The sequence below is a fragment of the Acinonyx jubatus genome, chromosome D4, assembly GCF_027475565.1.
Source record: "Acinonyx jubatus isolate Ajub_Pintada_27869175 chromosome D4, VMU_Ajub_asm_v1.0, whole genome shotgun sequence".
Lineage (NCBI taxonomy): Eukaryota > Metazoa > Chordata > Mammalia > Carnivora > Felidae > Acinonyx > Acinonyx jubatus.
The window spans coordinates 14,603,097-14,620,241 of NC_069391.1; the positions used below are offsets into that span (position 1 = coordinate 14,603,097).

General features: G+C 48.7%; 1 protein-coding gene across 4 annotated transcripts in view; it reads left to right on the top strand.

The window, feature by feature from the left end:
* Window positions 1-17,145, top strand: part of CDK5RAP2 (CDK5 regulatory subunit associated protein 2) — a 173,538-nt gene that overhangs the window by 125,665 nt on the left and 30,728 nt on the right. For all 4 annotated transcript variants that reach the window (XM_027034963.2, XM_053204708.1, XM_053204709.1 and 1 more), the window contains 3 exons: window positions 1,168-1,400; window positions 11,633-11,681; window positions 14,365-14,540. In XM_027034963.2, the coding sequence (XP_026890764.1) occupies window positions 1,168-1,400; window positions 11,633-11,681; window positions 14,365-14,540 (458 nt within the window). The remainder of the gene's footprint in view (window positions 1-1,167; window positions 1,401-11,632; window positions 11,682-14,364; window positions 14,541-17,145) is intronic.

Here is a 17,145-nt window from a genome sequence, read left to right on the forward strand (position 1 = left end):
TCAGACGCCCGGATAGGCACTTTTCTTATTTAATCCTCAACATCGCCCAGAAAGGTGGTGTTGCTAAATATGGATGAGGAAGTGGAGCCTCAAAGAGGCCTCCCTGACCGAGCAGATGGCCCGAGGAGACGGGTGGTGTTGCTCAGAGCTGTTGCCAGTGCGCCAGCCCGCGGTGTCCTGCCCGACACCCCCCCCACCCCCCACCCCCCACCCCCCGTGTTCTTCCTCACCCGCAAAGCCTGCCCCACCTTCAAGGCTGATGTCACATGGTCTGTACGTGCACGCTCACCACCAGAGGCAGGGGCAGCAGCCCCACGTACTGCCCTCATTTCAGGAAAAGGGGGACACATTGAACTGAAGGGTCAGCATCTTTGCCGAGCCACGCTGGGGCCGAGTTACTGTGGCCACGCCGTATATGAGCCACGCTTTGCTTAACTTGGGTTTTTCTCCGTGCCTCGGAGTACTGGTCAGCTCACACGGGGGAAGACAGATCCGGCGTCAGGAGAGGTCGTATCGTGCGATGCAGCATGGGCTTTGAAGGCGGACTGTTTGAGTCCGAAACCTTCCCCATTTAACTTTGTGATCTCAGAGTCCGTTTCCTCGCTGTAGACCAGGAGGTTCATACGTTTGTTGAAAGATTGGGAGGAACAGTTAACTTATAAAAAACACCTAACGCAGTGACCGGCAGATCATAGACCCTCCGTAAATGGTAGTTAGGATTATCATTACCCCCTGACCTTTGGAGAGGAGAGAGTCCCGATTTTGTTTTCCTGTGCCAACAGTTTCTTTTTTCTTCTTCATGGGAATTTGTGGCGGGTCCTCTGACCCTTGGAGCACTTGTTTCTATAATTCAGAATAATATTTTTGAGGAGTTTATGGAAACTAAATGTTCTCCTGAGTCCTTGCCAGTCTGTACTGTAATTGGGGGCTTTATAAGGTTGAAAATAGCGCAGAAGAACCTTTGTTCCAGCGTTTGTGGGTTGTTTTGAAATCGAAGGAGTGACCTTACACACTTCCAATTTTTCTAGAAGTATATAGACTTGTACAGCTGCAGGCTTTAAAAAATTGTGCTCTGTCATTTTTTCCAATTAGTGTTAAGGTCACAAAAATGCAATTCTGAAATGGTACAAGCGTTTTCTCTCCCCCCCCCCCCCCCCCTTTTATCAGATACGATTCATTAGTTCAGTCCCAAGCCAGGGAGCTCTCCCTTCAAAGACAGCAGATTAAGGACAGCCATGGCATCTGTGTCATTTACCGTCGACATATGAACACCGTGATTAAGGCATTTGAGGAGTTGCTACAGGCCAGCGACGTGGATCGCTACGTGGCCGAGGGCTTCCAGGAGCAGCTGAATCAGTGTGCGGAGCTACTCGAGAAACTGGAAAAGCTGTTCCTCGACGGTAAGTAGGGCAGGGGCTTGTGAGTCTTAAGGCACAGCATTTATCGGTCTAAGACTTCTCGGCAGTACTTAGCTCTGCTCTGATGAGGGGACAGCGGAGCCACACTGGCTGCTGTCCCTTCCGGTGACTGCTTCCAGTGGTTGGTGGTCCTCACTGCTCCAGACCCGGGGTCCGGCTGGGGAGGGACACCCCTCCAGTGGCCGCCACATGGCTGCTCCAGATTTTCAAGAGAAGATGGGAATCGGGTTTTTTTTTTTTCGAGGGGGAGGAGGGTAAGAACTCTTGAGTTTTAAATGTTGGCAACAACAGACAAAACAAGCAAACAAAAAAACCCCAAACATTTATCGGTTAAAAAAAATCTATTCAAGGGTCAGAGGTGGTTTAGAGCAAGGATGAAAGAAAGCCTCTGCTAAACAGTCACTATGTGCTAGGCACTTAAATAGGGGCTGTTGCATTTAAGTAAAAAAATAATCATTTGCAATTCTTTTGAGACTAGAACGAGAATTCTCTTACACTCTTTACCCAGCCTCATCAGTTTTGCCGTGTTCGCTCTGTCGTTTTCTCTCTCTGCCTATATTCAGATCTTCCTCGATTTGTGATGGGGTCGCATCCCGGCAGACTCATCACGAGTTAAAAGTATCATAAGCCAAGAACGCATATAACACCCCAACCTCCCAACACCATCGCTTAGCCCAGCCCAGCTGAAGCGTGCTCAGAACACCTACAGTAGCCCACTGTTGGGCCCTGTCCCCTCGCGCAGAGCCCATTTTATAGTGAGGTGTTGAGTACCTCGTGTTATATGCCCAACGCCCTGCTGAAAGCGAGAATCAGAATGTCTGTGTGGGTCCAGAATGGTTGTATCAGTTATTTCCCCTCGTGATGATGGGGCTGACTGGGAACCGCCACTCACCGTCTCTGCCCGGAGCCAGGAGGGAGGGTCGTACCGCGTGTCCCCGGCTCGGGAAAAGATCACAATTCAGCATCTGCAGCCCAGTCCTTACTGGGTGCCTGTTGCTTTCACACCGTCCTGAAGTCAAAACCTGTAAGCTGAACCCTCGTAAGTCAGGGACCACCTGTGTATGCATGTATATACACGCATACGTACGCATATATGTGCGCACATACATTATTATTATTATTGTTATTTTCTAAGACTTTATGTTATGTTATTTTAAAGTGGGCTTCACACCCAGCACGGAGCCCGATATGGGGCTTGAGCCCAAGGTTCTGAGATCAAGACCTGAGCTGAGATCAAGAGTCGGACGCTTAACCGACCGAGCCACCCAGGTGTCCCCCCCACCCCGCCCCCCGCTGTTTTTTAAGATTTTATTTTTAAGTAATCTCTGCACCCAACGTGGGGCTCGAACTCACAACCCCGAGATCAAGAGTTGCACACTCCACCGACTGAGCCAGCCAGGCACCCCACATTATTATGATTATGATTGTTATCTTCTCCTAACCCTCTGAGGATGGATTGATGGTGTCCTGTCCTTTCCCCCTAGATGTGTCCGTGTGTGGCCCCTCACACTGGAGACCCTCTCTTAGCCAAAACACCGCTGCTAAATTCATGACACAGTATCATCGTCTCATATACAGTCTATACTAAAATTTTGCTAATTGATTCAATAATGTCTTCTATGAATTTTATTCCTGATTCTGTTCCAGGACCCACTCCCTACGTGACATCAAGTTGTCTGTCTCCCTGGTTTCCTTTAATCGGGGGTAGTCGTTCACCCTTTGTCTTTCATGACACGGACCTATTTGAAGAGTTCAGGCCAGTGCCCCAGTTTGGGATTATCTGTTTCTTTAGGATTAAATTAGGAAAATTAGATGAGATTATGTGATTTGGGGAAGAATACGATGTTAAGTATTGTGTTCTCATGGTATGGTGTTCATGAGGCGCATGCCATTAGTTTGTCCCGTTTTTGGCGAAAATAACTTTGACCATTTGGTTGAGCTGATATGCGTCAGGTTTCTCCACTCTAAATGACAACATTTCCCTGTGTCATATAGAAGCAATTAGTGGGAGGTACTTTGTAACCTTGTAAATACTTGGTTCCTCTTCACATTTGTACTCGAGGTTTGCACAACGTTCCTTGCCTCTGTTATTAATTAATGACTACCATGGTGGCCACCTGGTGTTCTTTTTTTTTTCCTAACACCGTTATTCTGTCATTTCTTATTAGATGGCGTCTGTAGAAGGATAAACTCTTCCTTTACCTGCCCCTTTTTATTCCTATATTTGTTGTTTGTTTATTAGCAGCGTGGACTTAGTTTAGGTTCTTATTTTATTCAGGGGACTATTACTCATTCTGTCATTCATCCCGATGCTCAAATTATTCCTCATTTGGCAAGTGGCAATTCCTTTTGACGGGTCTCCATCTTTTGGAGGAGCTTCCTTCTGTACATCTGTGCATCCTGGCACAAAAAAGATGTTCCAGCCCCATTGATACTGTCCCTGCCCCTGAATCAGCCATTTCTCCAAGTAGCCCTGGTTCATCTTAAAGGGAAATGCTATGCAAAAACTATGATTTGGAGGGGGCGCCTGGGTGGCTCAGTCGGTTGAGTGTCCGACTTCGGCTCAGGTCATGATCTCGTGGCCCGTGAGTTCGAGCCCCGCGTCGGGCTCTGTGCTGACAGCTCAGAGCCTGGCACCTGCTTCAGATTCTGTGTCTCCCTCTCTCTCTGCCTCTCCCCTGCTCATGCTGTCTCTCTCTCTCTCTGTCAAAAATAAATAAACATTAAAAAAAAAACACAACAACTATGATTTGGGGCTGTGTAGGTTCATTGCTACTAGGGAATCATTGTTTCTAGACCCTTTAGCAGGCGGGACTAGAATATAGCTCACATGCAAACACATGATGTATATAACAATATGTAATTTATTTTAAAAATCATTATTTCACAGTGGGGCCTCCAATTCCATCCAGCCCACCGTGCCCTTTATTGCTGTTTCCACTTCTGTATTTGTGTTTCCTGTCTCCAACAGTGAGAATCCTGGCTCTCACATCAGGATGTCCGCTCCTTTGCTTAGTTCTCTAAGACACACAGATAGTTCCAGAATTGCCCCATCCTTAGCACTGTGAAAAGCAAACCTACTAAGAGATCAGTTCTTTTAGTTTTTAGGCTAAGGGTATGTAGTCAGGTATTAAATTGAAAAGTTATTGGATTTCATTCTTTCTGCAGTGTTGTTAGGATATTCGTGTGAAATATAATTAGATTTATTTGTTTCCATTTGTGCTCAATTTTAGGGTTAGGGTTCCCCTCCCGTTTTTACTGATTTCATTTTATGTTTTGAATATGAAAAATATTAAGGTGGTTCTCAAGCTAAAACTTTCTCCATTGAAATTGCCTCTATGAAGTCATTATTTTTGTCCCTCTCCTTTATATCCATGAGCATCCCTGAGTATGACTTTCTAGTTCCCCTTTCTCAAACCTCCGGGAACTGGGCTTTTAGGCATCCCAGCCTCTCCACGGAATGGGCATGTGCCCGAGACACTAACACCTTCCACTTTGCTAAATCTGGTGATCGCTTTTGGATGGCACCTCACCCAAACTCACAGTAGTATTTTTTGGATGTGGCCCATCCCTCCCTCCTGGGGGAAATCCTTTCCTCCCTGGGCTTCTAGGAGGACACCACCCAGAGCCAGTTCTCCTCCCACCCCACTGGCCGCACCTTGGAGGTTCTGCCTTCAACATGTACTGCAAATCTGACCGATCTCCCCTTCCTCATGGGTGCTGCGGCTCCAGTGGATTATTCCAGGCCTGGCCTCCCCGGCCTTCCAGCCTCCACCTGTGTCCTGCCACGGTCCATTTCCGTACAAGAGACAGAGTGATCTTTTCAAAATGTAATCAGGTCCTGTTCCTTCTGCTCAAAATCAAAGGCTTTCCTATGTGAGTTGTAAGAGTTAAATAATGAGCATGTAGCCTTGACTCAGCGCTGGGTACGTGGCTCCTATGCGCTCCGTGCTTGCTAATAGCCATACCTGTTGTGAGCGGTGGGGGGGGGGGAGGGGGGGGCTTACTCCTCAGAACAACCTGTTTTACTTGAGGAACGTAGCCTTACAGAGGAAAGTCAGTGGCTCAAAGTTATAACTGACTTGGTGAAACCAAGATTTGACCTTAGTTCTTCTGTCTTCGTACATACAAAACAGATGACTCACGAGGGTCCACCTATATTCAACTTAATTTCAAGATAGAACGTGGGATAGTTTGGGTTTCTGGGTCTAGAGAGCTTTTCCTGATTTTTTTATAGAACCTAACAGCTCAGGCCTGTTGCACATTGATTGTCCTAGGACCAGCTCCCCAGGACCCTGGGGGCCAGGACGCAGGAGCAGTTGACTTTTCCCAGCTTTGCGAAACCCACTTTCTTCTGACTAAGGGTTTCCAAATAAGCTAGTTTCCATTGTATTATTGGAGAAATAACTGGGTCCTCAAGATAGAGCTGTATCTTCCAGGCCCGAGGCGTTTTTCTGTTTGTCTCTCTTCTTCCTGCAAGCCCTCAACTGGCCTGAGGAGGTGGGAAGCCTGGGAAGCCGAGAAAGACTGCCTCTGGCACCAGCTGCCCTCCCTCACTCATCCAGCCGCCCCCCCTTGATTTATTTTTTAATTATTTATTTACCTTGACAAGCCCAAGGAGATCTCACTTCTTGTTTCTTGCTGGTTCTGGAAGTAGAAAGCACTTCAGGCTTAGCAGACAACACAAACACAGAACTTTATTTTCTTGTATACAAAAAGCGTAAAAGTCTCAGGTACCTCTCTCTAACTTCCTATCTTAGAGAGTAAAATGTAACCAAGGTGGGTCTTTCTTGGATGCTATCTGAGGGGTCTGTCTCCCGCATTGTGAAAGGAGCTTATTGTAAAGTGGTTTTATATTTGAGGTAATTGCATGGCATGAGTTCCTAAAAGTTTTAAATATAACCTTTTTTTTTTTTATGAATACAAAGCAGTACTTGTTTATGGTAGAATACCAGATAAGCAAATACTCCTATAATTGCATTATTTATACAGCAAAAATGAACGCCCTGGAATTTATACTTTCAGTTCTGTTTTATACGTATATGTATTTTTTTGTGGAACTAGAACTCTTTGCAGCCTTTCCCTCTGTCCAGTTGTAGATAATAAATATTAACCTACATTGTAAGTTTTAGTGACTGCAGAGCATTCTTCTGTATGAATGTCCCGTAATTCACTTAATCATTCCCCATTAGGTGGACATTTAGATTGTTTCCAGTTTGGGGCTATTGAAAGAACACCATGCCGGAATCTTTGTACATATCCCTGCTTTCCTTGAACAATATTTAGTTGGTAGGATGATGGTGTGGTTTCTCACTCCTTGTAAGGATGAGAGCCGGGTGTGTTTTCTAGCTTCACAAGCTAGGGATTTCACTAGGGGTCCAGAACCCTGCAAGATTTTTCTGCCTCTGTGCATTTTTCTGAGACGAGGATCTGCAAATTTCAGATTCTAAAAGTGGGTTGGGAGCCAAAGTAGATCGAGAACCGGGGTTGCAGTCCCAGGTTTTCCACCGTGTCCTCGTCCAGAGTGCCCCCCAAGGCCAGTAGCGTAAATGAGGAAGACGGCGTTGTCGCCAGGAATGTCTGAGTAAGCACTGGGGAGGATGGTAGGAAATGGTGAGGTAGCCTCTTGCCTCCACCAGCTCACCAGGTTTGTCAGGGTTTAGCCACATGAATAGAAGGCAGCCGCTGGGGTCCTTTCTCTTGACTCTCCTCTGCCTGCAGGAAGAACCTGAACTGTTCATTACTTTCAAGGCCTCCCACAGTCTGCCTTGTCTAGCCCACTACCGTCTCGATGGTGGTGGTGTTGGCGATGATGATGATGGGGAAACCATGAGGAAGGCTGGTCTTTAGCAGCTGCATGTTGTATGCTAGGCATTGTTCTCAGCCTAGGAGAAGGTACGGTTCATCACCTTCATTTAAAATTGTTTTAACGTTTATTTTTGAGAGAGAGACAGAGAGCAAGCAGGGGAGGGGCAGAGAGAGAGGGAGACACAGAATCCGAAGCAGGCTCCAGGCTCTGAGCCATCAGCACAGAGCCCGACGCGGGGCTCGAACTCACAGACCCGAGATCATGACCTGAGCTGAAGTCGGACGCTTAACTGACGGAACCACCCAGCGCCCCCATCATCTTCATTTAAGAAACGAGGAACAGAGAAGTTAACATACTGGCTCAGGGCTGCACTAGGTGTAGCAGGGTCTGGATTTGAGCCCAGGCAGTTTGCTTCCACAGCCTGACCTCCTGACCGCCATGATGTGGTACTTCCCACACTCTTGTCACTTTGGGTATCTGGTCTGTACCTCTGTGCTGTGGGCCTTGCTTACAACTCCCCACTACTGGGACTTTGTTCAAACCACTCCCTTTGCTAGCAGGCTTTCACTGTCTCTTCCCTTCTAGAAAGCTTCTAGGAAGCTTTCTTTGTTCACCCCAGGTGGAAGCAAAACTGTTTGGTTTTTTATTCTGGGTTGTTCGTAGCTTGCACATGACAATTACGTCCGGCCTTGTGAAGGACATTCTGCCAGGGTGGACAGAACAGACCCTTTGGAGCCAGACAGACTTGAGTTCAAATCTCAGCTTTATGGTTCTCTTATCCCTTTCATGGTCAGATTTCCTCTGTGAGGGAATACTACCTGCCTCACGGAGTTATTTCTGAGGATTAAATGAGATTATTTCAAGTGTCTGTATCCTGCCTGACCAATCTTGGGAGCTCAGGAGGTGACAGCAGTGATTTCTCGTGAGCATATTTTATTTCTTGAGAGCATAAACTCCTGGAAGATGGGGGCCTCGTCTCGTCCCGGCCTTCCAAACTAGGCCGGGGCCATACATGTAGTGCCCAGTCAGGATTTGAGGGCAATACTGCTAGTTTTGTGTGGTTTGGATCTTACGTTGGGGCTCCCTTCCATTCTGTGTGTGACTCTGTCTGACCCGCATAGTAGGGACCTGGAGGGAGAGGTATCTCTGAGCTTGGAAGGGAAGTCTTCCAGGAGGAAGGGGTATTGGAGGGGTATTCCATATTGGAAGGATTCATAGTTGATGGGGAGAGGTATTTTGGGAGCCGTAATGGGCATGCGGGGTCGAGTTAGCATGGTGAACCAGGCTGTCCGGTAAAATGGAACATTTTTCCTCCTAAGTAGCCCTGGGATCTGCCCTCCACGTAGCGCCTTAGCTGCTTCCTATCTTCGTACAGCAGTCCTTTCCTGCCTCAAATATCTGTCTGTCATTACCTCCTCTAAATTTGCCCCGATGGTCCAGGCTGGGTCACGTTCATTTCTTCTGTGCGCCCTCCCGTGGTATCCTGTGCTGTCCCTTGTCACAGCTCAGTAGTGTAATTGTCTTTTGGGTCTCTTGTCCCCACTCAGCTGTGAACTCATTGAGGCTCGGATGGCCCCTCAGTCATCTCTGTATCCTCAGTGTCCAGCACGGGCACCGGGGGGAGAGTGTAAGCACGTTATACAAATTACTGGTGGACGGAAAGGAAGAAACATTTGGGCCGTGGAGGACATGCCAGGCTATGATATTTGAACCGGGTTCTCTACGACCGATGGACTTTGAGCGAAGGAGTCCTGTTTCAAAAGAGGCCTCTCAAATGGAGGCAGCATACGCGATGGACCGGTGCAGGGAGGAGGGCGGGTCGGCCAGTCCTGCAGGTCCCGCATGATAATTCTTGTGTTCACACGTGGAGCGGGTGACTACACGCGTTTTTATTTGACAAGGTGAGGCCCCCGCCACGACCCAGCTTTTAGGCGTAGCGGTAAGATTTGCCTGAAAGATGGAAGCGGTGCCTTCATGCCACGCTCCCTAAGCTGTTGGAACAGCCGGACAGATGGTACCTGTCACCTGTGTGGAGCGGTTTCCACCGCAAAGTTCACCGCACCACTCGTAATGACGTCCCTGTGACTCCCACGCTAACCATTTGTCGTTTGGTTTTTAAGAACTCTGTTGTGGCTGGGGAATGGGCAGGATACAGTTGTTGAGTCCTTACAGACTCCTCGAAGGACGTCCTGTTTGAAGACAGAAACTCGTGCTTTGGGTGGTCTCAGGACACTTCCTTCTGTGGTCGTGGATTTTATTAAGGAATTGAGGAGAGGCGTTTTTTTGTTGTTGTTGTTTTTGGGTTTTTTTTTGTTGTTGTTGTTGTTTTGATAGTTACAAGATGAATTTTTGGTCGGAAGTCCCAGCGTGCTTAAAGCCTGCCCCCGACCAGTGGTACCCTGCCCTGTGCGGTTTCCGAGGTGTGTGTCTGTGCTCCTGGAGGGCGATTGCGCGGTGAGGCAGGCTGTGATGCTATCGTGTGCTAGGCTGGTACGTGTAGACTGCTGAGCCCCTTGGAGGGCCGGGCTGGGCAGATGGGCCATCCTCAGGGTTTTAGGGCCATAATCTTACCGGCTGAATGTTGGTAAGCAGCCCTGTGCAGGTGCGAGATGGAAAATGCCGAGTTGTTCTTCTAACAGCACTTGTCGCTGCCCGTTTATGGGGGGTCTTGCCGCCCGGGACTGCAAGTCAGCGTCTTGGAAATAGACCCAGTCAAATGGATATTTCCCCTCTTGGCCAGGAATGTAGAAGACAGAAAGGTGGAACCCGTCCACTGTGGTAGGGGCCTGTCAACCTCTCTCTGTCTTTTGGGGAGCCACAGTGTCACTGCATTTTTGATCAGGATGTAACCAAGAGGATCAAGACCTAGTTTTGTGGTTGAGCTAGCTCTGGAGTATCTCTGAATCCTTTGCTTCACTGGAGCATGTATTCAAGTAGGTGATCGAGTGTGAGTTGAGCAGAGTAAGAGGGGTCCCATCACACCTTCTGGATTTGCACCTCTTTTCTGTACAGTGGAAATCCTGCCACTGTTCCGGACGGGGTCAGTGTCAAGGAGCCATCTTTGGGGCCGGGCACCTGATCTCGGGGGCCTGGCTGGCCCTCTTCCGGTACCTGCCGATGCCATGCCATGGCAGGTGACTCTCAAGCCCTCGGGACATCGTGCTGGCTCTCAGTGCCCGTGGCTGTGCTGCTGGGGTGTTGAGGGGGCCCCGAGAGCAACACCAGCCGGCCCCGGGAGCACGCGGTGGGGACCACAAGGCACGAGGCAAACACGCGAGGCTCCGGGTGCTCCTTTCCTCTGCGCTGTGGTGTTCGAGAACTTTCCCTTTTAGGAGTAGTTTTGAAAATGGTATGTGTGGGTGCACTTTAATTATAGTCTCATGTTTCAAGTACGGCCACAGAAGGGTTTGTTTTTTCCTTTAGCCACACGTTAGCTTCTTCAAAGAGCTCATCCCAGGCTGCAATTTCCAGAGTTCTGAAGTATTTTTAACATGAAGTTGTTAGTCTCTTTGAAATCTGGGCTCCCGTGTTTCCTTTCAGACAGCAAACGGGGCCGTGCAGGGGGAGCCGAGCGTCTTCTTCCCAGCTACGTTTCGAGCTTTATTTTGTTGTCTTTCCCCATTTCTTGTAGTCATTCCCCTGCTGCAGGCGCTGGCTTACTCAGCTGCACTCACATACTCCTCTGCCTGCTAATCCCACTTCTGAGAGTCTTTCCTGAGGAAATCATTTAAATGCAGATAAAGCTGTATGTACAAAGATGTGTATTTCCTTTACTTATAAAAGTGCAAAATCGGAGATGACCTAAATGTCAAATAAAGGGACCGGCAGAAACTGGTACATGCATGCCTACAGTGGAATATTAATGCAGCCATTAAAACTTACGTTTCTAAAGCAAATTCAGTAAGAAGAATGCTTCTAATAATAAAATTCGAAGGGAAAACAATTAAGCCCCAGTGTAGCGTCACCCAAGCCAAAACGCGTGGAAAAAAAGGATGGAAGGAAGTCCACGGCATGTCTGTTGTAGGTACCTGGAGGACGGTCATGTTCTTTTTCTTGTCTCTTTTACCCGTTTCCTGTAATGAGGATATATTGCGTTGAGAGTTTTAGAGAAGGAAAAAGAGCATGCACCCAGCAGTGCCTTTGTGATCGCTTTTTAGATTCAGGGCTGTCCCGTCCCTCCAGAACTGGTGCCAGAGCAGTGATGAAGGAGGAGCCTGTGGTCTGAACGGGTTCTCGGTCATCCTACTTTAAATACCTGGGATTGTTAGAAAAAGTGTTTAAACAAATGGAACAGGGCCTCTGCGGATGTATGAGTCAGAGATTATTAGGGATCACTTGGGGTTTGTTTGTTTGTTTGTTTGTTTTTTAATGTTTTCCTTCTTCTTGATGTTCTTTCTGCTTCCAGGGAAATCGGTTGAAGTGGAAATGAGCACCCAGGATGAACCGATGGAGAGGTGAGTGTGTGGCGTTCGGGAAGAAGACAGCGGTTGGTCGGTCTGCTGGGTACACTGTGGCTCCCTCCCGTTCAGTGAGTCCCCTGCCTCTTGTACGTGAAGCGTGAACAGCTGTGAAACTGACGGTGCCCTCGCAAAGCGAGCAGTTTACGCTGTGTTTCCCGCAGCCTGCAGTCAGTCGTTTTAGGTCACTTGTGGCATTTCTCTGTTAGGTTCTGTGACTGGGACGACACGTTCCTTCTGTCGGCCCCTGGGTACCTGCAGGCCAAACGTCACATGCCTCAGCCTGACACTTGAGGCCCTCCTCGGTCTGACCCGTCTTTCTTTCTGTCATGTTCCCCGTGCTGCGGTCTTATCTGACCTGTTGCTGTCCTCCAGCCCGTGCCTGGACACGAGCCGTATGCTCGACTTCTTCCTGTTGTAGTTTGGAAGTCCTTCAGCAGAGTCGGCGTTCGTGGCGATGAACCTGGCTCTCCCCGGCGCCCCTGTCTCTCTACGACTTCCCGGGATCAGCGATTCTTCCTGTAGCACTTGGCACATCGTCACATTGCAGCACTTACCACATGGCGATGTGACGCTTCCTGCATTTACCTTCCCGCTCCCAGAATTCCCCGGAACGGGAAAGCGGCTAGCGTATAACCAGGTGTTGGCGTGTGTCCGCTGCTGCTCTAGGCATTCGTGTTCATTATTTCTGACCCTAGGAGGCAAGCATTGTTGTTCCCACTTTAGGGCGAGGAACCTGAGGGTCAGAGTTGCATGCTTGCCTTGAGAAGGCAGAGCTGGAGTTTGAACCTGAGTCTGTCGTACTCCTGAGGTCTTATTACCACAAATTGCCTTTTTGGGGACAGAAACTGTGTCTCGAATTCCAGCCCCAAGTGTGTAGCGTATAGTTGGAGTTCACAAAACGCTCATGGAATAAATGTATACTTTCTTAGTTTGCCTCGATGGCCCACAGGGAGGGTCAAGGTGTCGTCCTCCTCTGTTTACTGGTTAGAGGTTCTGACTGATGTTAGTGCTATGGGTATTTCCCTCCTCTTTGGAGCAGCGACCCTTTGGGCTTCTGGGGCTAAGATGTCTGGGGTGCAGAACTGTAGATTTTATGGGCATGTTGAAGGCCACATCATCAGAGTGAGCAGGTGGGGAGGCATTACCGCTCACCGGAGGATGTTTTAATCAGAGCTTCTGGGAGTTCGGAAGAAAACTCCTTTCCCACTGTAGTATTTTTGCAGATCCCTCCCGGTTTGACCCTCCGCTCCCATCCTTCTAATAACGGATCACATTGCAGTGGCGGGCTGTGGAGAGGGCAAGCAAGGCCTCCAGGGTGGAGGCTGTCGTAACTGAGAGCTAAAGGATGAGGCCAGGGGCAGAGATTGCCGGAGAGTGTCCGTGTGCGAGGCGAGGGAGACGTGGCCCTGCGAGCTGGTGCCGGGAACGTAAGGGTCAAGGCCAGAGGACAGGCTGGGCCTTGCTGGACTGGTCCTCAGATTCTCTGTTAAGAGCGCAGATTCTGTGCTGCAGGAAGAGGGGAGTCTTTGAAGGAGGGTAAGCTGGGGCCAGGCAAGAGATTTGCTATTGTGAAAGACGCCCGTGGTTACTTGGAGAATGGGCTGCGGGGTGGGGCGGGGGGGAGGGGTGGGGTGGGGAGGGGGGGGTGCATGGAGCCTCTTTCAGCCCCCTTAACCATGTGTCACCCTTCCCGTTTCCGACAGGTTTGTTTCTTTTCCTTCTGTTCTGCCTTTTTCAGCTGTAGGCTTAGTGCTCACACGGGTCACTCCTAAGCTAATTAAATGGGTGCCCTTGGCCCATTCGGCACTTTGGCAAGGCAGCGACAAGCCCGTGCGTCCATCACACTGTCTGGGCGAAGTTGCATCTGGTGTTTACCTGTTAATGAATGCGTGGCAGCTCCGGAGTCCTTTGCTCTTGTCTGAGCTCATGAATAATGAGACAAGAAGTAATAGGAAAAAGTGGGAGAAAAAAAAGAGCTTAAATTAAGGAGCTTATCTATAATGGAGACTCAGGTGGGCTTTTCGCAGAGTTCAGGGTGTTCTTCTTTATGGCTTAGGTGGCTCTTGGCAAATACAGGTTAATAACCAGATGATTGCCAGAGTGGTGGTTTTGGGACCTGCTTGGAGGCCGTGAGGGTTTTGAGAGTTTTAAACCCATAAGGCCTCTTCATGGGTTTGAGGTGGCCTCCCACTTTCTCCTGGGGTCCCAGAGCCAGACAGTCCTGGGTTCAAGTGTGAGCTCTGCCACTAAGAAGCCGTGAGACAGTGAGCAAGCTTGTGATGCGGCTCAGTCTCCCCAGCTCTGAATGAGGATGGTCGTCCCTGCCTCAGAGGGTTTCTGTGGGGACCAGGTAAGGTAGTACATCTAACATGCCTGGTACAGAGGGAGCCCTCGATAAGCAGCTGCCTTTGACCCGTGCTCTTTCTTAGGCTCCCTCCCCATAAGCCACGTAGTGGCTCCCCCTTCACTGGCTCCAGACTCAAGCCCACGGAGTGCTTTTTGTTTTTAGAGCGTCCTCACTAAAAACTGCTCTGGGGAAGCAAAAGGGCTCCAAAACAAAGTTGTAAATACGGAATTACAAGGGGCCAAGTGATCTTAAGTGTTTGTTCCCAAGTCATGGTCCTGGCTTGGAATCTTAGTGTGGGAAACGATTTCTCTTTCAATCCCTATGGTCAAGGATTGAGGAAGACAATTTAACCTACCAACACATCCTGCCTGAGTCTCCTGAGCCTTCTGCCTCTCACGCGTTGTCCGACTGTGAAATGTCCGAGAAGTCCTCCGGCCTCTCACGAGACCAGAAGCAAGACAGTGAGACCGGGAGGACCTCGGTAATGGCGAACCATTTTTCTCAAGGTAAGCTGAGCTTTGCTAAGCACTTCAGATGCAGCCAAGGTTTCCTGGTTTAAACAGTAATTTGCCGTCTTGCCTGAGTAAGCAGAGCGTAGTGACATTCGAATATTTGTCTGATGAAAGGAGATCCTGGCAGGGCCAAAGCTGGTCATTCAGACTATCATTTATCACCAGGGAAAGCTGCGGTTGTTGAAAGTGTTGGTGATTGGGGAAGAGTCATTTTTATTTCTTAATGATGACTTATTACGTGATTTGCCATTTCCTCGTGCTTCTGACAGTGGCAGAAAACAGGCTGGAAAGCAGAGGTTATGTGTCTGTTCCAAGTGTGGTTAATTTCCTGGTGTTCCTTTCAGACGCTTTCCGAGGCACTGTCGCTTTGAAGACTCTTGCTTTGAATCGTACAGATTCCCCAGAGCACCTAACGCCCCCCGCCCCCCCCCCCCCCCCACTGCCCACCATTTGAACATTTTGTACTTATGTCAATCTGCAGTATTTCCCTTTAGTGTGTGACCCTTCATCCTTCGGCTCAGTCCCTTGTCCTGCCTCTGACTGTGGCCCATGGGCTCAGTCGGTAGAATCAGTCTCCCAAGCCTCCATCTACCCGAGCTCCCTTTTACCTCTTCTGCATTTACAGTCTTCATTGCCTCCTGTTGGGTGTTAGGGAGGGATTCATGTTTATAAGTCAATGTATTTCCGAAGTTCAAGGGATAATATAGACCAGGGATTGGCAAATTTTTCCTGGCAAAGGCCAGATAGTAAATATTTTGGGCTTTGGGGAGTATATGGTCTTTGTTGTAGTTACTCAATCCTGTTGTAGCAGAAAGCAGCCATAGACAAAACGTAAATGAGCGAGTGTGGCTCTGTTCCAATAAAACTTTATTTACCAAAACAGGTGGTAGGTGGGTTCGACCTAGGAGCTGTGGTTTTCTGACCCTTGGTATACGTTCTGGACCTTAGCTGACATCCTCTGGTCTCTCCTTTCTTCCAGTGGTTGTTTGCAAGACACCCAGAGTGGACCCAGAGCACGAATCAGACACTGACACCTCCATTCTAAAAGCCTTTTGTTGACACCTGATCACATAGAACGCGGTTTTCGAAAATCAAAATCTTTTTTAGCAACAGAGCTCCACCCCCCCTTTTTTTCAGATGAAACTTTACACGGAGGCCAAACATGTGAAAGGGCTGCAGGTAGAGCCTTTATCCTCCCTGGTGGCTTCTGAGGCTTCTCTAGGATACCCCGAGCCCAGAGGAGCACAGTCTGAAAACATACCTGGAGCGTGGAATATACACGTGTGATATAACTGAGGTGTTACCTGGGTTCTTCTAGTAGCCAGTTACCTAGATGTGCCTTCTTTGGATCTCTGGGTGTATCCCTGTGTGACTTCTGTGAGTCTTGTGTACTAGGTCTCTCTCGGTTATTTCTGGCTCTTTGATCTGCCTTCTGCTGAATTGGGTCAGACCTATGAGTTGTTTCCTTGTCCTTATTTGCACTTCCGTCTGTACTGTATCAACCTGGCATGGAACTCAGTCCCTTTCCAAGAACCCCCGAATCGACTCCTACAAGGCCTTTGTGGGAGAAACATACTTGATTGAGGGCTTGAGGAATTATAAGGCAGTGGGGGGTTACAGCGCAACAGGCCAGATCATTTAATGGGAATATTTGAGATCTCTGTTCTTTCAAACCCATCTGATATGGTGCTGGGTACCTCTCTCTGCTTTCTCTCGCCTGCCCCTCTTTTTTCCTACCCTCCCACATGTCTGCCCCCCCCCCCCCCCCCCCCAGCCAACCTTGGTTTATTTCCAATATAGAACCGTTTAGGCATCTCCTTTACGTCTCATTATTCTGGGCACCCCTGACCTTGGGCTTATCATGCCCTCCCGGTGAAATTTACCAAGCACTTTCCTGAATGGGGACCGTGTTCTCTGGAGCCCTCCTAATCCACTTCACTTTTAGCTTTTTTGGTTTGCTTCTCTTCAGACTTTTGGTCTCTGCATCTGTGTTTCCTTTTGTCGTGTTTTTATTCTGAGTAGAGAGATAATTTAAGGATTTTTCCTTTTTTCACTTGACATTATATCATAAGCTTTCTGACAGGTTGTTACATAACATCATTTTTAGTGGCTTTAGAATATAGTCCGTTGAATGGCTGAACTGCATTTTCCTTACGTTCCCCCGTTGCTGAACATTTCAGTCCTTTCTAAAACTCCGCAATTGCGAACACTGCTGCAAGGGAGTATCTTTGAACACGAAGCTTTCTTTCTCCTTATTTTGGGGCATTTTCTTCTCCTCGATTCTGTGAAGTGGAACCACACGAGGCCAAAGATGCACACGCGGGTTCTAGCGGTTGCTTCTTGCAGGATTTTTGGCTTTAAAGAGTTGGCGTTCGTCAGAAGGATATTAGTTGTAAGAGGGACAGCTGTTTTTCTCCCGTTTTGTAAAGATGAGTGTCGTGTTTCCCTCTCTCGGTTAGGGCTGCATAATTAATACGTGGTGTCCAGTTCGACTGGGAATGTTTCCTTAAGCCCCAGCGATGGTTCCAGCCCCTGGCCAGACTCAGCAGGAGGTGACGCGGGCCCATGGCTGCCAAGCGCTGTTACCCCAGAAGCCGGC